The 23,990-nt window shown below is 47.5% G+C and overlaps 1 protein-coding gene across 3 annotated transcripts in view; it reads right to left on the bottom strand.

Annotated features, from left to right (window-relative positions):
• Nucleotides 1–7,887: 7,887 nt before the first annotated feature.
• LOC119456496 (BTB/POZ domain-containing protein 6) overlaps nucleotides 7,888–23,990 on the bottom strand; it is a 112,243-nt gene continuing 96,140 nt past the window's right edge. For all 3 annotated transcript variants that reach the window (XM_049669906.1, XM_037718313.2, XM_037718314.2), the window contains 3 exons: nucleotides 17,903–18,387; nucleotides 15,692–16,036; nucleotides 7,888–14,378 (listed from right to left, as the gene is read on the bottom strand). In XM_049669906.1, the coding sequence (XP_049525863.1) occupies nucleotides 13,910–14,378; nucleotides 15,692–16,036; nucleotides 17,903–18,387 (1,299 nt within the window). In that variant the 3' untranslated portion in view covers nucleotides 7,888–13,909. The remainder of the gene's footprint in view (nucleotides 14,379–15,691; nucleotides 16,037–17,902; nucleotides 18,388–23,990) is intronic.

Genomic DNA, 23,990 nt, shown 5'->3' with positions numbered 1-23,990 from the left:
GTAACAACATTATAACTTATTTATTTTATTTTTTATTTATTTCAACATACTGCAGCCCCGAAGGGCTATCGCAGGAGTGGGGCAATACAATACATAGAAAAGCATAATGAAGAGCACTGAACATCAATGATTAGCAATATACAATAGAAATTCATCGAGTGGTAAAGATTTTGCGTGACCAGGCAGAGCATTCCACAATTCTATAGTGCGGACAAAAAAACTGTATTTAAACGCATCGGTACGATGGTGAAAAGTGGTCATATTCAACTCATGGTGATGTCTGGTGGTTGTAGGTCTAGCGGGTTCGATGTATTTGCTAAGAAGGGGGAATCGTGGGGAGTTAATTAGAGTATAAAGAAACTTCAAAGATTCGACGTGACGACGGGAAGAGAGACTGGTAAGTTGAAGATTAAGAAGATGGGAACTGGGTGAGAAATACCTGTCAAAGCGACGATAAATGAAGCGTACAGCTTTCTTTTGGACAGATTCAATTTTCTTGATGTCAGATATTTTGTGCGGGTTCCATACGACAAAGCCATACTCCAGTATTGGACGAACCAGCGTTTTGTAGGTGAGGAGTCGTGTGCTAAGTGGGGCTGAACGTAATGTGCGTTGTAAATAGCCTAACCTTCTAAGCGCACGGTTGCACATGAGTTCGATGTGATGCGACCAAGATAACTCCTGAGTGAATAGAAGACCTAGATATTTATACTGTGAAACATATCCTAGAGGGCAGCCATTAAACGAATAGGTAAATCGAGAAGGAAAAGAACGTTTGGTAAATGACATAGATACAGTTTTTTGGAAATTAATTTGCATCTGCCAAGTCTCACACCATGATTGAAATGATACAAATGAATCATTAAGGATAAAGTGATCATGAGGAGTTTTAATCGTATGGTACAAAACACAATCATCTGCGTACATGCGGATTTTAACAGGAATAGTGCTTGGCAGATCATTTGTGAAAATCAAAAACAGGAGCGCACCTAATATTGAACCTTGAGGTACGCCAGACGTTACACTGCAAGTGGAGGATTGAGAAGAGCACTTTGGAACGCTTGAATAAGTAACTTTCTACCGAGGCTGCAATGAACCCACACAGATGAAAAATCGACGACACAGATCGCGAGTCTTTTTGCGGCCAGTTCCGGTTTCAAGCAGCCTGCCAGGGGGAACTAATTGTTCGCGTAGCTCCCACGTGAACTCCGCTATTCAAAATTTGATGGTTGGGATAGGTAGTGTCGAGGACTGGCCCCAAAGTACTCCTTTGCTGTAGCCACCTATTGTTGATAATTAGAAAGTTAATTAGCGTAACTTCGTTAATTACGCACGCAAGTGCGGAAGTTGCTCTGTATCTAGAGGCCGCCATTCCGTACACTCGAATGGTAAACATAACGTGACCGAGATTTACATTTTTATAATTTTAAAAATTTGGTGCAGCTAAAAAAAAAAAGCACCCTGTATGGATTCAATAGTTCCGGTATTGGGTAATTCAACAATGCCATGCCGTAATAAGGCACGCCATCGTTGTTCGGGGCTGACTATAATAATTTACAATCCCTTAGGTTAAATATAGCAAGCTAACTGATTTTAAATGAGATTGGGCAGTTCAAAAAATCTGAGCATGATGGAAGAAGCACAACGTGAAATTTGTTATGGCGTGAACTGCCAAGCGCCAGCTTTTTCTGTAATGCCAGCTTGTATGGCGCACCCCATTCATCGTCTGCTGCAGGTCTTCGTGATAGATAAAAGTGTTTTTCCGAGCGTGAAAGAATCCCGCGAATAGCGTCAGGAACGTGCTTGGAACGCCGTCGCGCGTGCAATCTGACGCGTTCCAACCCCGTCAGCTAGCGCCGTTCGGCCCAGCCAAGCGGCCGACAATAACTACGTAGGCCGTCACGTTCGCTCCCATAGCAGCGCGCCGACGCGGCAGGCCGCACTTTTTTTTTTTTTTTTTTTTTTTTTTTATATCTAGCGGCCGTGAGTGTATGCTGAAAATATATGAGTAAACGTTTTCACTGAGCGCACGCACCGTTCACTTTGGTGGTGAACAAAATGACATGCCAAGAAAAACCCTTCATTCATTTTCGTAGTGGGATTTCGCATCTTCATCGTAGTTAAGTGTTTATGGTATATCCGTTGAATTTAGTAACCATTCGTGTCAATTCCGTTTTCAAGCGGTATATAGCAATGGAGTGCCGGTACCACTTATATAGTTAACCCGTTTGCTTTTCTCCTAGTAGATTGAACATCGATTACAGTCACTTGAATATAGATGTACGGTTTAGAGTGTTTCCTAAAATGTGTATCCACGCATCAAAACAAAAATATCAGAGAAAACTATTTGTGAAGTTGGAATTTCTTTTTTTCTGATTTATGAATTGAATACTAAAGTGGTTTATTCAAAAGTACGAGAGTTCGTGCATTTTACAGCAAGATGCGCCATTATTTGCTTCCGACCCTTACGTCAGTGTGATTATTATCAGAGAGGAAAAGTTCTTGAAGTAGTGAAAATATATTATATGTGAATATGAAAAGCGCCACGTGTTTCACACTCATGAGGTTTGAATTACAATATAAATTGATTAGTTAATCAGTGTTTATTTTACATTACCCTTAATAGGCCGATGAGCCACCCCTCTTTCAATAAAGCTTTACCATACCATAACATTTCACGAATAGAAAGAAATACATCGACAAATTTGAAGGATGATGCATTCGACGGCGGTATACATTGAAATTCCTATCAGATAGTCGGCATCACTTCGCCCTGCACCTTCACTGCGTCGCACTACTCCCTGATGCAGTGAAGATGTACTACTGCGAAGAAGCATAACGTGCTCTTCCAAGCATCTTCTCCGTTTCTTTTATTGCGATAGTAATTATATGGACACTCCAAGCGCATTTTAGGGACGAAGCACCTTAAGGCCGAGCCTTGTCCCCCCCCCCCCCCCCCCTCGTACTCGTCCGTAGCTCTGGTTTGCATGGAGTCCGCTAGGGGCCGCCAGCTAGGGGCCGCCAGTACCGCCATCTACTCTTTCCTCCGCCGCCTCCTCTCCTAAAGCGCTTGCTTTTTTCTTTACTTTTTGCTTGCGAAAGCCAAGTCGATGGTGGCGCACCTAGAAAGTCCACGTTGAAGCTTTCAGGCCGGGCGCGTGCCGCCGCCTCCGCCGGCGACTGCGGCTGCGCAGAGGACTTTCAACATGGCTCTGAGGCGGAAAAAGAGAAAATATAAAGAAGTGAAAAGCGCGCGCTATCATCGTCCAATCGGAGATACAGGAGAGAGGGAAGCGGCGTTTATCAAAGGATGGCGGTACTTTTCTTATATTGGGACTTTACAAGGGCGTTCGTTCCCGACGCGCTCTCTCTTTCTCACTTCAGCCGTGGATGAACGGTCGGTGCACAAGGGCATTCGTTCCCGACGCGCGCTCTCTTTCTCTCTTCAGCCATGGATGATAATGGTGCGCCCGCTATAGGTGAAAAGGCGAGAGTGGCGGCTCAAGTGCAAGCGGAGTCGAGGGCTCGCAAAGCTGCTGCAGCACAGCGACGCCGGCATGCGGACCCGGAGCTGAGGGCTCGCAAAGCTGTAGCAGTACGGCAATGCCGGCAAGCGGACACGGAGCTGAGGGCTCGCAAAGCTGTAGCAGTACGGCAATGCCGGCAAGCGGACACGGAGCTGAGGGCTCGCGAAGCTCGCTCTTGAACCAAGCATCGGCGCCGCCAACCTCAGGTAGAGAACGCTTCCGGCGTTTTGCCGCCGCTTCCCGCGCTCTCGCCGCCTCTGGGTCCGCTTGCCGGCGTCGCCGTGCTGCTAGCACTGATCCCAAGGCTGTCTTAATGAAGGGAAAACGAAGTACGCACCTCAATACCATATACGACCAATAAAACAACACTGTATAGTATACTGTCCACATGTGTTGTCCGTCATTTGCATGTCCGAGTGGGCAATGTACGGGGGATTCACGGTTACCCGAATGATCCCCCGGTGCTTCGGCCACTCATCATCATTCACTTCGTGGATATGCGGTGTTTTTGCCGTCGCCGTTGTCCTCGCCATGATCTTCCGTATAAAGTCCAACAGCGATAAAATGGTCGCCGCGCGCAGTGCGTTGTGCGTGCGAGTGAAAGCGTGCGAGGGTGAGCCGGCAACCGCAGCTTAATCTCGCGCACGCGAGAGAGGAAGGCGGCCAAAAGCGCACGGCCTTCGTTTGAGCGCGAGGCACGGGGAGGAGGCGATGGAGACGGGAGGGGGGGGGGAGAGGAGGGTGCTTTCTGCTTCCGCAGCTGCTGCTCATGGGGCTATCTTGAAAGCGATCTGCGACGCGGCTGAAGTGTGCGCCCGCCGAGGCCTCATCTTCAAAGCGATCTGCGATGGGCCAAAGTGCATTCGCCGAGTAATGGCACGTACACACTGGCGGCAAAACGCGCGCGGCGCGCCGCCGGCGGCAAGACGCGCGCCGCGAAAGCAGCCGCGAAACGGGTTTTTCTTGCCGCGTATAGTGTACTAGATTATTCTAGTACACCATATTGCCGCGGCAGGGATCGCTCCTGGACAGATTTTTTGCGGTTTGCCGCGTGCCGCGGATGAAGGAGACCAATGAGAGCGGCCCGCTTCCATGACGTGCGCGCGGGAAACTGGTGTCATGCGGACCCACCCGACCGCTCGTTTCGTACTCGGGTCCGGTGTTAGCCGGAAACTCGTTTCGCACTATCATCTGCACGCGTCAGCTCCCGGACCTAGCTGACGGATAGTTCGAGAAGGGGGAAGCGAGTCTAGTCTGTCACGTGATTGCCGCAGCGGCGCGCCGCCGGTTGGTGTGGCCGCCCTGCCGCTGCTGCGTTTTGCCGCCGGCGGCGCGCCGCGCGCGTTTAGCCGCTAGTGTGTACGTGCCTCCGGTAGCTTTGTATGCGCTGCGCTTTCGACGTTTAGTTCGCGTTGAAGCGAGAGCCAGCGCGAAGGTCAAATTGCTCGCTGCCGCTGGCGCGCTTTCTCACTCCAGCGTTTTGACGAGCTCCCGCGGTCATCGAGCGAGATGTGTTCATGTTTACCTGTGCGCGCGTGACACCGTGCTTGTTTATTTAGTAAGTCAGCGAATATTTACAACTTTATATGGCCGATAAAACTACTATCCTTACTTCGTATAGCTGTCTACTAATTTGCTATCGCAATCGATGCTTCGCCTTTCGGGCGAAACTGCGACTTTTTTAGTGTATTGATAGCTACACAAGGAATGCTTTTCGGGAATTTTGGTAGGGGGTGCGAATAGTGATTTTTGAGACCGTATCGAATACGAATCGAATAGGGCCAGATTCGAATCAAATCGAATATCTAATAATTTTCGAATTAGTTTTGGTTAATGAACAGCTGTTATTCTTAGAGCTAGCAAGTTTCATTAGTTTCATTTCATTTCAAACATTCCAATTTCAACTACACTTAATTTCCCCGATGCTTTCCTTGGCTTCGTTGTCTGTTGGCTTTATGTGGTTACGACTAATAAAATCGAGCCCCTCGGTTCCCATTCTTCTTTCGTATTTCATTACGAGGGTCTCGAATCTGGCAGCCTTGATGTCATTAGGTAGCATGCGAGGGTTTATTAGCCACGTACCTGCTCGCCCAAGATCACGTGTATCGTGACGCCATCGGAATAAAAAAGGATGTTCCACATCCGCCCACCATGGTTCTGAGTGGCGCTGGCTAACACTCCTAGGGCTAGATCTAGTAAACATAAATACCCAAGTTAGTGGACGAATTGATGGCTGTCGCTGTAGCACAATTGGTAGTGCAACGCACGCGTAATGCGAAAGTTGGCTCCCGCCGGCGACAAGTTATCTTTTCGTCCACTTTCATTTCCCTTTTCTTCATTATTTTCTGCATTCCAATTTCAACTACACTTAATTTCCCCGATGCTTTCCTGGGCTTCGTTGTCTGTTGGCTTTATGTGGTTATGACTAATAAAATCGAGCCCCTCGGTTCCCATTCTTCTTAAGATGTCCTTATAGTAAGTTATGCAGGGATGTTCATTAAAAACACAAATGAAGCACTAGGCGCAAACAAGTAGTTTCCTCGGATGAACGGGACTCTTCAGAGTGCGCGAATGATCGAGTGATCCCAGCCTGTAAAGTATGGCTACTTAAGTGACGTAGCCTGCTCCATTACGCAAACTTTCACGTTTTATGTCTATACTATGCCCGCGGGGATGAAAATTCACCGTAATTTTACTCTAATTTTATGTTTAATCGGGTGCAGTTGACGTTTTGAAATATTCAGAAAGTATTCGAAAAATATTCGCATTTACGAATAGTGACTATTCGACTCGAAGATCGAATCGAATAGGACACTTTCAATTCGTTATTCGAAAGTTTCGAATATTCGCACACCCCTAGATTATGACTTTGCGAAATGAAGTAACATTAACTTCCATGTGGGCATACAGGAACACACAGAACTGCATGAAACAAAATTATTCGCGTACAGAACGGGCAACTCATACGAGTTGATGCTGGAAAAGGTGTAAAGCGGGCTTCGCCACATGTTTAATACAATCGCGGCTAAGCCTGCTTTGAAGAGCATGGCATTGATGACGCAAATAAATGCTTTTTTCCTTTCTTTAAGCTTCAATGTTGCACTTGGGCAGCTTGCGACATTGGGCAAGCGCTGTTTGCACAGACGAAGTCGTGCAACACACATTCTTATGCTCTAGTCTTTCAAAATAATTCTTAGTGACGTCGTGTCCTGTCCGGCGAAGGTAGTGCGTCTTCTGTCGATCATCGCAAGATGCACTACCATTAGTTATCATGGAATCCATAATTTCACTGACAAAGAAGTACGAGCATTGTCGAGCAAAGAGCTATGTGTTTTAAGTCATTCATTTATTTAGTATTTAGTTTTTTTTAATAAGTACGTTTAACCACTCACTCACATATAAAAAAATTATGGGGGTTTTACGTGCCAAAACCACGATCTAATTATGAGGCACGCCGTAGTGGGGGACTCCGGAAATTTTGACCGCCTGGGGTTCTTTAACGTGCACCTACATCTAAGTACACGGGTGTTTCCGCATTTCGCCCCCATTGAAATGCGGCCGCCTTGGCCGGGATTCAATCCCGCGACCTCGTGCTCAGCAGCCCAACACCATAGCCACTGAGCAACCACGGCGGGTCACTCACATATAACTAGAGATTGGAATACGCCAGATGTTTTCTGCACCGACGTTGGTCAAGCCCAATTCAGGTGTTTTGAGTTGTTAACAAAACCGTTTCTAGTACTGCGTAAACGCAGTTTTAGCGATCTTAATCTTGCTGAAACATAAATTCAGGTACAATGTGTAATTCTGAAACAAATATGTGGCGTACAGTAACCAATTTCCAGCTTTTGTTTGGCAGAACTGTTCAGTTCTGGCGAAGCGAGGCTGTTAACCATAACCTAGACCGGAATCAGCAGGAAAAAAGGACCTCGAGGCAACAAAACCACTCAAAAGGTGCATTCCCAGCTTGTCGTCAAGCTGATTAGAGACATTCCAGAAATGAGGAAGCAGAGACAAAAAGACCAACCGTGAGCGATTATCAATACCATTGTTTCTAAGAAACGGTTGAGTCTGACGATGATGGGTAGTGTGGTAGTTAGCACGGATGATGTAGTTGGCATCTGTGCCCTTCCCCATGAATGACATGTTTGTGAATAATAGCGAGGATAACCGAGAACACATCTTGTATGTTGTAATTTTGTATGTGACCGTACATGCCCTGTGTTTCTTCGTCCACTTCCCATGTCATAGTCGCGCCGATGTCATCGTTTTCCAACTTGCCAATAAACCGGAATAACATGAGAACCGCCGTTTAAAATAGAAGCGCTGGCATAGAGTAGGGAAGTGACAAAATCACACATTGTTTGATTTGCGCAATAACACGCGCGTTTATTTATTCATTCGTTCGTTCAAACGACTTTTCCGCATCTTACACTCAGCACACAGCCGCTGTAAGAGTTCACGACACGAGGCTGCAGCTAAAATAGGTAAAATAAAACATGTCCTTAATTATATACACAACGTGGCAGGAAGCTCGGCGCGTATGGCACACCAGGTCCCAAAAAATTCACTCAAATACTCGAGCTTCTTGCCAACCGATCAGCTGTACAACTATAAACAACAAACAGCGTGTTCCAACAATGCTCGGCACATGAAAGGAGAGCAGCCCGGGCGAGTAAACTCGGGCTTCAGCTACATAACTTCAAAAACACAACAAAAAGTAAGTACGTCCAACTGTTTTTTGACAAGAACAGAACAAGAATGCGTACGCAGGATTATGCAACAATGTGCTTGGTGGAATTAAATAACGAGATCTCAACGACGAGCCACAAATTTAATACCTCTCGGAGCCAATTAAAGCTGTATCTGCACTTTACAAAAATTATATTTGAAAAAACAAATGTTTTGGTGCCCGTAAACTTTTCTTATTATAATTTGCTCATTGACTTAATACATCATACGTATTTCTAATAATAAGTTGCTTCCAGTGAGTGTAAAGTTTAACTCGTTACAGTATGTGGTATTTATCTTGTTAGCTGTTGACACAATGAGTTCTAAGGCATGGTGCCTAGATAACTTGTTTTGCTTCGCCTCTGTTCATGCAATCTGAGAAAGCAAGCTAGTTTTCGTCGGTTGTGAAGCGCCAATATTTAGTCCATATTCGTGCCTATGATGTCTTCTTTGCTTGTAAAAGCAGAAAAACTAACGAAAATAAGACTCCATGAATGATTCTGCAGCCTGTTTCCCAGGTCGCAAAAGTTATGCTACAGACGAACCAAACTTTCTGGAAAGCTTCGAATAAAACAGGTCTGTTTCGCTTTTTTTTTTAACTTGATACTACGGGTAACTGCGTAACGCAGCCAAGTGTTTCTATGCGCGCATGAACAGGGCGTAAATCATCTAACATAAATATTAAAAAGTAAATGTTTCCTCGCACCGCACATTTCGCACGACTAGATCTCAATGCTGCTTGGTAGCTTCAAGTGTAAGTTTATTTTCCTGCTTAAAAACCATAACCGCAGGTGTTCTGCACGCGAGTCTTATACAAAACTCATAGGAACCTACAAAAAGAAGAATTCTAGTACAGCCTAACTTCGAGTAGTCACTTAACAAACCCTGCGTCAAATTGACGCATGTTCTGTGCGGCAGATAAGGAAGAGGATGAACTTCACGCACCAAACGATAAGGTAAAGCGGCTGCACCGAAAACTCCATAAAAATAAAACTAAAAAATGCACTAGTGCAACAAAAAGTTGCATACGACTAAAACACACCCCAGGATCATCTATAAACGCTCCTCAAGGTAACACGCACAGCACGGAGTGCACAGCAAGCTCTATGATTGCATTCCTGAGGCTTCCTTTGGTCGCACAAAACGAGAAATAATAGTCTGGCACTATTTGATTGGCATCATAATGACTAGAACACAAATAGCTCGCGAAAGTGAAACGTTTCTTTCACCTGGCAAGCACATCCAACATGGACAGACATTCACGAACTCAAAATGCAACAAAGCATGATAACGCAGACCCTTCAAAAAATATTACCAGGCAGTTCATACAAGCAAGCACAACTCCCGAGTCACCAGTTACTCGAAAGTAGCAGATGAACGGCTCAATGTTATGCCATTGTCGTCTGCGCATGTGTCGCAAGAAAATTTAAATTGGGCCTAAATTTGCAGCACACTTTCCACCGGACAGAAAGCAAAACGCCCAGTGAAATCAGTGTAGTGCATTATTTCGCTTTCAAGTCCTGCGTCCTTGGCTATCATAACATTGTTTTCAGTGTTATTATACACATGAATTCGATACCGTATGTAAAGTATGTATATGCTAGGACAACGTAGAGGTCAATGCCATCGGATTACACTTTGTTTCTCTCTTTTTTTTTTTTCTTCAAGCCTGATTTTAGTACAAGAGTGGTTTCCGCCTAGTGACATTTTGGAAGAAGGTTTTGATTAATCAAAAAAGAAAAAAAGTACGATAAGTACAAGCTTTCATGCATCTACGTATGGGCTACTCAAGGCCAACACAAGTATCACTTTAAGCCCCACGCCGTCAACTGAAGCAATACGTGCCACCGACGCAGTGTAGGTGGATGCGTGATTAGTCGATGGTGACATAATTCAAACATTATAAGCACATGTGTAATACACACATCAAAATTTGTTTTCCTTCCTAACCCACATCAACTAGGTAGATAAAGCAGTCCAAGCATATAAGCAGCTGTAAACTAGCGATGACGAACGAAACCTGCTGAGACACGATGCGATCTTGTCCATACCCTGCAAATATGGTAAAACACGGAGTTTGAGAGATCGGTGATGTCGTCATCAACAAAAGTACTCCGCCTTTTTTTTTTTTTTTTTGTCCCATTACATTTGTTTGAGGTTGCGGTTCAAAACGTCTAGCAAACTTGAGAGCAAAATTGAGTAGTCAGAATATGGTGTACTATAATGGGACACTGTGTCGTCAGTGGCACAAAACAATGAGAGAACCATGGTCACTGATGCAACGACGCCGCCAGTAGAACACTGATCAAACGGTGTGCTTAGCGAGCGAAACCTTAAGTTGCAGTGCAATGCACTTTGCTTTATAAGCTAAAACGCTGTCAAGACACAAATAAAATTAATATACCTCGCATAAAATGTATAAAACAGCATCATAGTATACGTTAAATCACAAAGAAATAGCAAAAAGTAAGCTGTGTCTACGCTTGGATGTTTGCGATCACATGACCCCGCAGTCACCTGAGTAATGTTTTGACTGCAGCAGGACAAGAAGGTCTATCGCTCGTCTGTGTCTTCCGCTCGTATGCATACATGCTTTTGTTATCAGTTACATTGAAATTATTGGCCAAAACATAGAAAACTGGACACCAGGTCTCGCTAAAGAAAGAAATAATGCTCGGGTATTATTGTGCTGTGTTCCTGCCCTGATGTGCAGGAACACAGCTGAAAGTGCCCGTTTTGAAATAAGCCCGCTTAGCAGCCGTGGTGGTTTAAGCGGCTATGGTGTTGCGCGCTAAGCACGAGGTCGCGGGATCAAATCCCGGCCCCATTTCGATAGGGGCGAAATGCAAAAACGCCCGTGTCCCGTGCATTGGCGGCACGTTAAAGATCCCCATGTGGTCACAATTATTCCGCAGTCCCCCGCTACGGCGCGCCTCATAATCAAATCGTGGTTTTGGCGCATAAAACCCCAGATTTCAATTTTAAAAAGCCCGAACTTGAAATAATCGTTCGCGAGAAAACATGGTGCATAAAAAGCAAACAAAAGTTACTTTCGCCAACAGTGTGCCTGTCATGCTCATATAAAAATGCGCCAGCGCCGACAGGAAAAACAGCACCGAGCAATCTGCGAGCTTCGCACGTGAACGGGCGCGATAAACACGGTCTCTGTGACAACTGCAACGGTTGCTCCCGAAGGCATTGCGTTGCCAGCGACAGATCACGTTGCAGTAAACGGCTGTGCTACATCGCCTCAGGCTGTCATAGCAAAAAGGGCCACCTTTTCGCCACCGGACGACACACTGCCCAATTCTAGTACAGCATGTAGCTCAATTTTCCACGTGATGGATGTAGGTATAAAAATAAAAATGGCACGCAAAAGGACAAACACATGATCTCGAGAACAGTGCAGTGTACCAATGGCTGTTCCAGACTAAGTACTTTACACCATCACAAGAAAACGTGCTGTGACCATGGAGGAAGGACACAAAATGAGTTACCGGACATCACATGTCGTAACGCCGAGTTTTGGTGGGCTGCTACGCTGACCGGGCTGCTCATCCTCTGTGGGTGTAACCTTTCCTGTCCACATTTTTCACGTTGTTTGCATTTCATTCCACTATTCCACATCAGTAGCACAAGCAAAAGTGTACCATGCTCAGCGATTCAAACACGATCATCGAACCACTTGGCGGCCGGCATTTTTGCGCCACCAGAAAGCACTAGGTGATCGTTGGGGGGACAACGATCTCACAATGCGTCACAATGCATTGTACACCACAGTGCATCAGGTCGGTGACCCTAGTGCCCACTGGTGGCGCGAAAAGCGCCGGCGGCTACGCACTCCGAGTATCATATCCGATCGAGTTTGAATCGCTGAGTACTTAAATGCATGGCCCTCGTACGTTGAGCCCAGTATTAGAAAGCGCAATACCGTTGCTGACGACGCCAGTCCACCATATATATATATTTTTTTTCAAATCTAGCATGCAGCATTCTAAGGGCACTTCGTGAACAGCATTTCTTTTTCTGTTTGTTTGTCCTTCCTTCATCGTCACAGCTAACACAAGGCTTTTGCTGAAATGCTAAGCGTTGATGTGGTAACTAACCCGTATACACGCATATCCTCCACCCCGTACAACATGGTTCATTATGCGTGAAAGGCAGTGATTAAATCCGAAACAATAAATGCTTTGAACACCGAGTGGAATACTAAACTAGAAAAAGGGAACCATGGCTCAGAATAATCTAGCATGTCTGAGTTTTCTTTGAAAGGCTACCTTGGCGACCATCACAGCACCCATGCAAATGGGAAACTCAAGGAAGGCGAAGCTGAAGTTGTTGCAAAACTTGCAAATAATGACTTTTACTTTGAACGGATGTAGCAATACGAAAGTTGCTTTAGTTCCTTAATATTGTGTGCATTTATCAGATAATATGTCAAATTCTCTGAAAAGAAAAGGGAACCATAGGTGTCCCACCCTTTATGAGCCAAGGACAATCTATGCACACTCCAGCAGGCCGCAGGAGACGCTACTCAACACCGCCCAGAGCTTAAAGATGTACATGTCCGTGCTCCCATACTATATATGACACCGGTGTTTTACGCAAAACTGAAAGGCACTTTCACAGTTAAGGCAAGCGTAGATGTACAAGATTGACAGCTGAAAATCAACAGAACATTATACAAAATGAACTGGCAGCAACGGGGGCTTGATTTTTCATAATACAAGTACAACATACGCTCAGCACAAGGTACTGATGGGGGTCAATGTTTCACGACAACACTAACCACCAAAAATACTTTTTTTTTTAGGCGTGATCGAGTTAGCACGAGAAGACAAGTGCACTGTGTTGTCCATTGATGAATCAATGCCCGTAGGCCTACCAATAAATATATAGTTGGAAGTTTGCATGTTCTTTTCATTTTTCAATCGTATAGTAATAATGTGAAACGGGTACACAGACCAGAGTTCCGCCTGACGTGGCGATGATTCACAGCCTTTCGCTTATAACATTAACTACGCACAGTCTTTTTCTGTCCTAAACGTCAACAGACATCGCACAATTTTCTTTCTGCCTGAGCAGAATAGAAAGTTAGAGAATGCTGACTCGGCTCTCTGAGCTGATGCTCCTATTAATAAATGCCAAATCCCTAACTGCTGTCCGACACTGCACCGACTCATCGGTAAGCACGACAAACCACACTAGCCATAGGACGATAACGGTAGTTTGTGACTGAACGAAGCCAAGTAGAAAACTTATGCATTAACCATTCTAATCTTTATCTACGTCTAGTCGTTGCAGCTGTTGTTCTTGGCATAAGCCATTCCTTTCTCGACAACTAAAAAATCGGCTTATTGGCCGAGCTGTAGAGCAGCTTACTAGGATGCCAGAATTTATGCACTGTCACAAATGATAAAAAGTGTCTTAACACTCATCTGAGTTCGAAACTTCAGCACCACGATACAGTAGCCGAGCAGTAGGACAGCAATCTGGGACAGACACCCAATCAGCAAAATAAAAACCAGTCATGCCTGGCACAAAGCAAGAAGCACTGAGGTCCAAGTTCCCGCCCAGCAGGTGTCTTCTGTGCGCACAGAGCAACGACAACAACGACATGCACATGGAAGGGATACACGTAGGACCCCCCGTCAGTCTAGAATAGACACGACCGTCCAGAAGACGTCTGCGGCGCACTTGCGCACCTTGGCCGACGTGGACTTTCGGTTTCTGGCCAACGTCTGACTTCGCACTGGTCCGGTGGCCGGAGCGCTACCCTGTTCACTGTCGGCTGCTGGGGACGAGGGTGCAGGCAACGGCAACGTCGAAGGAACCAGCGCAGGGCGCTGTCTCAACGCGAGGTTGGTCCTGAGCGCAGGGGTCAGTCGGTCCTCTCCAATGCGGCCGTCCATGAATTCGAGCACGAGCGCTGCCTCGCTGTCGTCCAGCAGTGCCGGCGCCGCGCGTCGGAACTGGTCACGGTCGAGCAGGAAGTGACGAACCAGGTAGGCAGTGTCGCCCAGCACTCGCCGCTTTTGTACGGGTTCTGCGGCGTCACCCCGCCGTCGGCATTCAGCGGCCGCCCAGCGGTCAGCGCCCTTTGCCGCTGAAACTTCGGACCTGGGATCGCATTGGGAACAGGAAATGAGAGAACGGCATAATTTTGCCCAACCAACACTCTTTAAGTGCACTCTTACCAGAATACGTTGTTATAGACCGAGGAAACCGCGGGTGTAAGTATATAAACCTACGTCACGTGATGTCACGCTCATTTCGCCAACATTAGATAGTCGTAATGGTCCAACAGGAAATGGTACGGAGGTAAGACATGCGACGTATAGAATTGAATGTCTGAAGGCACAAACCGCAAACTTTAAGGACTTCTGATAATCGGCGTAATTATGTGCCAAGAATGGAGTTAGTGAAGACCGAGTGAAGGTAAGTCGCGTACAGGAAGCATCTTGAAGAATCAACGCTGGACCAAGCCAGAACGTTCTGCAAAAGCCAGAAGATAGATGGAGAAATAGCAGAGGAAGACAGGTTGGGAGGCCGACCAGACGAGCATCCGGTTTGCTACCTTGCACACAACGGTGAAGGATAGGTCGAGGAAAAGAGAGCAAGTGAACAATCTGCGTACGCATGAGCATGCTCCAGTCCTTGCGCTTGACTTGGGCAAACGGGTTCCCTGACAGTTGAGCGTGGCTTGGCAACCTTTTCCGACTCCAGCAACCGCGTGTTCAAATCCGGACGTATAGATGAGTGTCAGATTCGAAATGCTAAGGAAACACGTTTACCGAATACTCGGTTCGTACTACTAGGTGTTTTCAAGTTGTATGTGCGCAGCAATTCTAGCAGATAGTCCAATACGTGACGCTGTAGGCAATACTTTGCCATTTCTACATCGCTGCATGCGCACAGCTAGCTCTGGCTTCGTTACCCACGCGCAGTAGCTTCGTGTCGCACACTGCAACGGAGGCAGATTTAGAATGTGTCATAACTCTCCATCCCCGTGGTGAAGGTCGCCCATTGCAAGCTGTAACGACCAATTTATATGGTTCAGCAACTTCGACATGTTGGCTCCTAGCTTTTTGGAGATCCGCGTACAAGCACACGCCCTGTCAGTCACTGCACCTCGCAGTGATTACGTGGGTGACTCCGCGGCCGATAGTGTACCAGAGTAAAAGTGTAAGAGGACCACTTCCCCCAACATTTCCTTCTTCAAAAACTGTCTCATTGTACATTACGACTCGATCCTGTAGTCTTTTGCTAGGTGTGGTAGATATTTTTCTTCCTAAACAAAGCCATGAAATTATAGCCAGTAGTTTGTTAAAAGGAGTGATAGTTGAGTTCTAAATAGGAACCGGGGTGTCTCCCTTTTGCCCACTAGACACGTGTGCGTGCATGCGTGGTTGGTGAGTATGTACTTTCCGAACCTGAGCCACAGGGAGTCCCTGCCCAAAACGAGGGCGAAGATGTTGCGGGGCAAGCACTCGAAGGTGGCGCCAGCGAGCAGCCACTCGGCGTTGCGGTCCACCACGTCCAGGCAGCGGGCGCGCGTCTCGTTCAGCAGGTTCTGCTGCAGGTCCACGGCAGGGCCGCCGCCGGAGACCTCGCAGAGCCGCGTGAGCGCTGACAGCGCCGTCTCCCTGTCCACGTGGTTGCCCACGTAGCGCAGGCACACGGTGAAAAGCCCGGGAACGGCGAAGGCATGGGCGACGCGCATCACATCCAGCGCCGAGGACACGTCTTCGAGGCGCACGTCCCGTCCGTACAGGAAGCTGAGCAAATGAACCCAGACTGTCAGTGGCTCCGTTCCTAAAGCGTCATGTCCGAATGCGCAATCCAAACGCAATACAGCGAAGCTCTTTAAGCCGGCCGTAATTTGTGGTTCCTATCAAGAAACTATCGCCCGCGCTCTGCGAGGCGAAGAAGAGGTTTTGCGCGCTTAGCTCGGGAGAGAGATAAATAAAGCGAGAGCGAGAGAGAGAGAGAGAGACGCATTCACGGAGCGGGTCTGCCGGAACGCTTTGTCGGCTTTGCAACATGGTGGAACGCGGTGTCGGCATTGCAACGCGGTGTCGGTGTTGCAAGCTGCGCTATTCAACGCACAGTGACGGCCGCAAGTCCGAGACGCGCGAAAAGAAATTATCATCATCATGAGTCATAATATGAAAAGTTTCACGCGCACTTCCGGAAAATGCTGGGCTACGATCGCCCAATTTCGCGGTTTCAAGCGTTGCGCGGCCGAGTGCAAGGTTAACCATTTTTTATTCTTTTTTTATTGCGATAGCAATTATATGGACACTTCCACCGGATTTCTGCCGTCGGCGTCGCCGTCGGCGTCGCCGTCGCCGTCGCCGTGAGGTTCCGTATAGATAAAATCTTCGCCGCGCGCCCTATGCCCGAGCGGAAGCGTGCGGGGACGCACGCTGTCACGGAGAGCGAACGCACTCAATCTTCCACGCGCAAGCAAGGAAGCGGGAAGCGAGCGCCGGAGGGAGCGGGGGGGGGGGGGGGGGGGGCATTTCGACTCTGCCAACAACCGCGCTCGTCGCTCGCTCGCACCGTCTCTTATCTCCACACGGCTCCGACCTTTATGCGCTGTGCATTCGCCGCTCAGTTTCCGTTGAAGCGATAGACCGCACGTACCTTCGCCCGCTGCGGCGTATATGCGCTTGCTGCCAGCGTTTTGACAGTCGTTGTCTGCAGTCATTCAGTGTGATCTATTCATGTTTGTTTGTGCGCGCTCACACCACAGTTAGTAATAGTCGGGCCACATTTTCCAACGCACGCTGCACATGCAATGCTGCCCGGATCGGCAGTGCAGCGCTACAGGTGTGTCCCTTCGCACGCGCTGCCCACGGGCAGCGCTTCTCATCAACACCACCGTTTCACACGCGCCTTCTCGTGGTCATCGAGTCTCTCTTCATGTCGGTCTACTTACGCCGCAGCACACCTGCTTACTTAATCAGCTCATGTTTACTACAATTCATATTGCTACCAAAGCCGCTCACCTTACTTCGTATGACATTGCTGTGTTGCTATCGCATTCATTGCTTCGCCCTTAGGGCGAAACTGTGACATTTTTTATTCTTTTTTTTGTGAACAATGCCATAAGCGGTGTTCCTTCATACGAAGCAGCCCGAGCTAGGATGATTCGTTACTTCCTTTCAGACGTGTAAAGATGAGCTGTGTGAACGTGCGCTTGCATCATTAGCGTGACCCATGCAATCTGTACAGCGTTGAGCAAGCACTGAATGCGTAGCGTTGGGTCATGGGTTTAGTATAGTGATGCAACGCTGTCAGATACACAAATTCTGTTATATAAAATAAAAACGCACAATAGAGTTCGCACTCAGCTCGCCGTAAAAGCCCTCTCATGCTTCTCGTTCTCAGCGAGTGGCAATCCTGAGCCACGATTTAAATATTTGATGAGGTTGAAAGAGAAATCAGCGGAAAGCACATAAGTTGATAGCGCCCGTTCGCCGAGTACATCAAACCATTCGCAAGTGCAATCACAATACGAAAATCATTATCCACGCTTCGGTTATCCAGGTATATACACAGGCTATACGTGTATCATGTGCGAAGAGCGACCCTGTAGTGCTTGCGCCCGTGTGTCAAAGGAGAAATGACCCACTCACGGGATCATCTTCTCGAAGGCGTCAGGGTCTGCCCAGACTACTCGCAGCGTCCTGGTCGGTCGCCGAGCGTCGGCCACTGGCTGGCAGCCGACCTCTGTTGCTAGATCATTGCACTCGCACTGTCCGAGCAAGTCTTGCAGCACAACGCTCTGTCTCAGCGCAGCAGCGTGCGCCCGGATGGACCGGGTCTCCCCAGTCTGCGGACCCACGGCGAGCCAGACGTCGGGCGGCTCCGCTAGTCGCAGGAGGTCCGCCGCATCGGGCAGCGGAGGCGCAGTGGGTCTCGGGGCTCCGTCCAGGAGCCACGGGTGGATGGCGCCGGTGGTCGGAGGGTAGGAAGCGCAGCTGCACACCATGGGGTCGGTCTGCGTGCAGCGGCTCCTCGCTGGCACGGCCCGCCGAGGAGCGGCCATGGCCGACGTGAAGGCGGCCGGGAGGCCGCCGCCTCGGGACCCCGGCGCTCGGCGCCTGCCGGTCGCCCGACCCTGCGGAGGCAGAAGAGCTTAGTGGCCGGCCTGCGGGTGCCAGGCAGCAATTCGCGAGCCAAATTACGCTCTATGCGCTCTACATCGTCATCAGCAGCAGTGATGGCAGCAAAAGTATATATAGCAGTACTGTTGTCGACGCGTATTCGTGGTAGAAGTATTATGGCCATGGCATTTGGAATTGGTATCCTTGTGTGTCAGTAGAAATAGTACCCGATACTAGCACCGCTACCGATCTTGCGATTGCACTACTACTATTTAGTAATGACAGGCAGTGTTATCATGGTGCGTAACATACAGCAGAAGCAGCCATCAACTCTTGTAGATTAGAGGATAATTAATGGCATTCAATACGACCTCTAACAATTGACATGACACGGGAACTGTATGGCAATATTATTTCTGAGGTTAGAACGAACAGAACGCACTTTCGTTTTAGCAGTAGAACGCATTTTTAAGGAAAATTCGTTCAGTGCGGTCATGATCACAGCGTGTTTGCCCGCTCGCAACAACGACGGAACGATACGAAAGGGAATCGTATATATTCAGCGCATGTGTGTGCTTTAAAGACCAAGTGCAACAGAACTTTGGTGCAATGGGTTATAAATGAGTAGTACATACTATACTGAAGCAATCTTGGCAAACTTGTGGGGCTAGTAACTGTATGTTTTTCTTATTAGAAGCCTTTGCATAGCACCTAAGTGGGCGACGCGTGCATCTGGTGGTTAGCAGATATGACGGAAGTCCCAGCACCTTGCCTTCGAGAGTTTTCAGCTCGGGTATCCGCGGATGGCGCCTAATCTCGCAGGTGATGAGGAGGACCCGCACGTTCTTTGTCGTTCGTCACTTCCGGCGACCGGTATTGGCCCAGCGCTTCTTTCTTTTTTTCAATTACGGCATCGAGAACGCCTAGTCAAACTTTGCATGGAGGCTGTTCTGCGGGGTGATCATTTTTAAGCTTTTCGGAATTTTTTATATATCGCCTTTGGCAGGTAGCACAATTCTCGTCCTTGAGCTTATTACTTTACGGCGATATTGCAATTTACGAATTATAGCCGGTGAGTTTGCAAGGCGTATTCATTTGGAATGAACTTTCAGGATGGCATCATTTTCGAGGTATTATTTCCCGAAGTGTGTGACGAAATACATGGGCGTTCCAGCTACTTTGAGCGTCGATGTACAAAAGAGAGTTCTGTTTAAAAAGTAAGTAGAACAACAGTGCGTTTTTACGGCGAGTTTGACGGCGCATACCTACAAACTGGTGTTATTTTGGAAATTAATTCCGAGTGGATGCGCCTTTCAAGCTCACCGGCTACAATTCGTTAATTGCAATATGTGCCGAAAAGTAGTTAATCAAGAATTTAATTGCTGCATTTTATTTAGTTAGTTGAATATGTGTTTTGATTTCTCGTGCAAGTAATGTCCACCTCTCTGAATAGTCCAGATCAAGGACTAGAATTATGTTAACTGCAAGAGGCGATTTTTAAAAAAATGCCGGTGAACATAAAAATGGTCACCCCGTATATCTACGCTAGCTTAAATTAGGCTTTTTACGCGGCCCAACATTTTGTCCCAGTTGGCCTTCAATTCGGCCACGTAGTATGATCAACGCGTGGTTTGTCATGCGCAATCAGATGCAAAAGCTGTTATCTCGCGTTCCCGGTCGTCGCACTCCGCGTATGCGTTTCGCATTCACCGGTATAATTAGGAGCATTCATAAGCGCCACGCTTACCGACTCCTGCAAGTCGCAAGGTCAACGCATTCGCACTTCAGAACCGTGTTCATCTGCATCTTGGTGCATATTCGCATGATGGACACTTGCAATCGAAAGAGGAGCAGGCAAAAAATTACGCGCCAGAAAACCAACCGTAGAAGCACACATGACGGTTAGTGGAACTTCTAGTGCCCACCGAAAAGGCTATCCCTGACCGGTAGTTGGCGAAAAACCCCACGCGACGGCAAATTGAGACTAATCTGTCCATCTTTGTTTGCCCCTTCCTACGCCTTATCAACGCCTACTTCTCCTCCACTAGCACTGGTTGACGTAATGATTAGATCTACGAGACTGCGTGAGCGCGCGGGGCTGGGAAACAATCCCAACCTGCTGCCCCCTTGGTCTGCGGCGTGCACGTAGCAACAGAGGAGGGGGGTCGGGGGGTCGGGCGTACCATGAACCCTCTTGGGCGCGGAACATCTGGCGGCGGAGGCGAAAGGAAACGACCGGCGGCGGTCGAGATTGCGCCAGCAGCCGCGATTCGCTCGTTTCGCACGCTCGGTACTTCGCTCACCTTTTTTTTTTCTTTTTTATTATTATTATATTCTTTCGGTGTGCGCGTGCGAGAGAACAGGAAAAGCCGTTGGTCGTCGGTGGAAGGGATCTTGCGTCGGCGAGTTTCGGATATTATAAGCGACTAATCCACATTGAAGTCTCGGATAGTACTATAGGACTTAGTAAGGTACATAATGGTGGGTGTGGACTTGAGACAAATGAACTAAACTGACACAGCTTAAAATTACGGAAGCGTGATTACGAAAAAGAAATGCCGAAGAACCTCCATGCGTCTCCGGAGTCACAAGAATGTTTGAAGCTAATTTGCCTCCTTGAGTGCTGATCGAGCATTCAATGTAATCACAGCCTCGTAACTATACGGCGCCTCTTAGAGGCCGTGCGTAGCTTTGGGGAGAATCATATCGGTAAATCACTTTTTATTCGAGCCATGGCGATCCTATCGTAGCGACCGACGCCTCTGTCACGCGTTAATACATTAAAGGTTTTCATATGAAGGCTTTTTTTGTTTGCAACCTCTCCACCCTCCGGGACCCCTCCTTTCACCCATCCCATAGCTGCCACTGCGGGCTATGAATGCGGTAGTGAGAGCAGTCCTGATTAATTCTGCCTACTTGCGTTACTTGCTCAAATGTAAGTACTCGGTCGTGTTGCATTTTTCTGGAAACAGGAATCGAACCCTTGACCTCTTGCGGCTGCAGACCGCCATGCGCACTGAACCACCGCGACGCGTGTGCTTGCTTTGTTCGGCGTTCTCATATCGCCCACTTTTTTGTTTGTTGCGGTTACGTGGTCACGTGGGGCGGCAGCGTCTCTCGGTTCTGTACACACTCCTCGCTCGTTGACCGTGTGCGTCGCGTTGTACGCGGCAGCAACGGATGACCTGCGCGTCTGTCCACGACAGAAGCTCTGACACAACTTGAAATGAACGCACACACACGCGCCTTGACACGTTCTGTGGACACGGCTCTAAAAATATTCATGAAACGGACAAACAAAGTAGGAAGAGAGACACGACATTATCTGGTGCTCCGCCATTGCACTTCCTCGTGAGCGCTCAACTACACAGTTCCTTCTCTTTCCCTCAACCCCTTCCCAAAACGGGCTAATGAGCCATCGATTTCTCGATAAACACGTATCCTCCATCCATAGAATGACCGACAAGACATTCCAAGAGCTTGCAATACAATGTTGCGTACTCTCGTTCATAGTGAACTGTTTGTGTATCACGTACTTGAAATCCATGTTGCACATGCAACTGCAGGTTCATATATATGACTTCTCCCTCCTGGACGCTCGGCCTGCCACGTTACAAAGCGCGTTACTCACCACGCTTTGTAGACGGTCATACGCATGCCGACAGAAGTTTCGGTCTTCATAATTTTCAGCTTTCTTTCTACCCCTTCTTCATACATCCCCTGCTTTAGAAAGGTATATTCAACAATGGATCCCATTCGTGTCGTCAACCAGGTAATTGAGAAATATGCGGACTGCAACCAGCTTCTCCGTGTAGTTTATATATATATATATATATATATATATATATATATATATATATATATATATATACAGGGTGTTTCAACGAACACTTTCAAAATTTATTTAAGGTTGCCTGTGGCAGATAGCCCAATTATAGTTAATGAGCTGCTCTACTCGAAGAGGCGGACATTATTTCCACAGAAAATTGAAATGCATAATCGACTAATTAACAAAAAATCACAAATTAAGTTTTTAACTAATTACCTGATGGCTCATATTGCAATTTACAAATTGTAGCCGTGGAGTTCGCAAGGCGATCCCTTGTAATTAATTCTCAGGATGACACCAGTTTCGAGATAATAATTCCCAAACTTTGCGGAGAAATGCATTGACGTTCCAGTTAATTTTGTGCTGGAATGCATAAAGCGACGTTTTGTTAAGAAACTAACTGGAACGCCAATGCATTTCTCCGCAAAGTTCGCGAATTAATATCTCAAAACTGGTGTCATCCCGAGAATTCGTTTTCAGTGGATCCGCCTTGCAAACTCCACGGCTACAATTTGCAAATTGCAATATGGGCCATCAGGTAATTAGTTAAAAACTTAATTAGTGAATTTTTGTTAATTATCCGATTATACATATAAGTTTCTTATGCAAGTAATGTCCGCCTCTTCGAGTAGACCAGTTCGTGAATTAGAATTGTGCTATCTGCCCCAGGCAACCTTTAAGAATTTTTGAAAGTGTTCGCTGAAACACCCTGTATATATATGTATGTATGTATGTATGTATGTATGTATGTTATGCAAATGCCTTCGATTCGGTAAAGATACCAGCAGTCATGGAGGCATTTCCTAGCCAAGGAGAACAGGAAGCATACGTGAATATCTTAGCGAATATTTATAAATATTCCACAGCTACTTAAGTTATTCACATCGAAAGCGAAAAAAATACCCATGAAGAAAGGGGTCAGGAAAAGTGACACAATCCCTCCAATGCTATTCACTACATGCTTAGAAGAAGTATTCAATGTATTAGACTGTGAAGGGTTATTAATGAGGATCAACGGGGAACATCTCAGCAACCGGTGGTTTGCAGATTACTTGTTTTATTGCGATAGCAATTATATGGACACTTCCACCGGATTTCTGCCGTCGCCGTCGCCGTCGCCGTGAGGTTCCGTATAGATAAAATCTTCGCCGCGCGCCGTATGCCCGAGCGGAAGCGTGCGGGGACGCACGCTGTCACGGAGAGCGAACGCACTCAATCTTCCACGCGCAAGCAAGGAAGCGGGAAGCGAGCGCCGGAGGGAGCGGGGGGGGGGGGGGGGGGCATTTCGACTCTGCCAACAACCGCGCTCGTCGCTCGCTCGCACCGTCTCTTATCTCCACACGGCTCCGACCTTTATGCGCTGTGCATTCGCCGCTCAGTTTCCGTTGAAGCGATAGACCGCACGTACCTTCGCCCGCTGCTGCGGCGTATATATGCGCTTGCTGCCAGCGTTTTGACAGTCGTTGTCTGCAGTCATTCAGTGTGATCTATTCATGTTTGTTTGTGCGCGCTCACACCACAGTTAGTAATAGTCGGGGGCCACATTTTCCAACGCACGCTGCACATGCAATGCTGCCCGGATCGGCAGTGCAGCGCTACAGGTGTGTCCCTTCGCACGCGCTGCCCACGGGCAGCGCTTCTCATCAACACCACCGTTTCACACGCGCCTTCTCGTGGTCATCGAGTCTCTCTTCATGTCGGTCTACTTACGCCGCAGCACATCTGCTTACTTAATCAGCTCATGTTTACTACAATTCATATTGCTACCAAAGCCGCTCACCTTACTTC

The sequence above is a fragment of the Dermacentor silvarum genome, chromosome 6 (genome assembly GCF_013339745.2).
Source record: "Dermacentor silvarum isolate Dsil-2018 chromosome 6, BIME_Dsil_1.4, whole genome shotgun sequence".
NCBI lineage: Eukaryota > Metazoa > Arthropoda > Arachnida > Ixodida > Ixodidae > Dermacentor > Dermacentor silvarum.
This window is presented reverse-complemented; position numbering and strand designations above follow the sequence as displayed.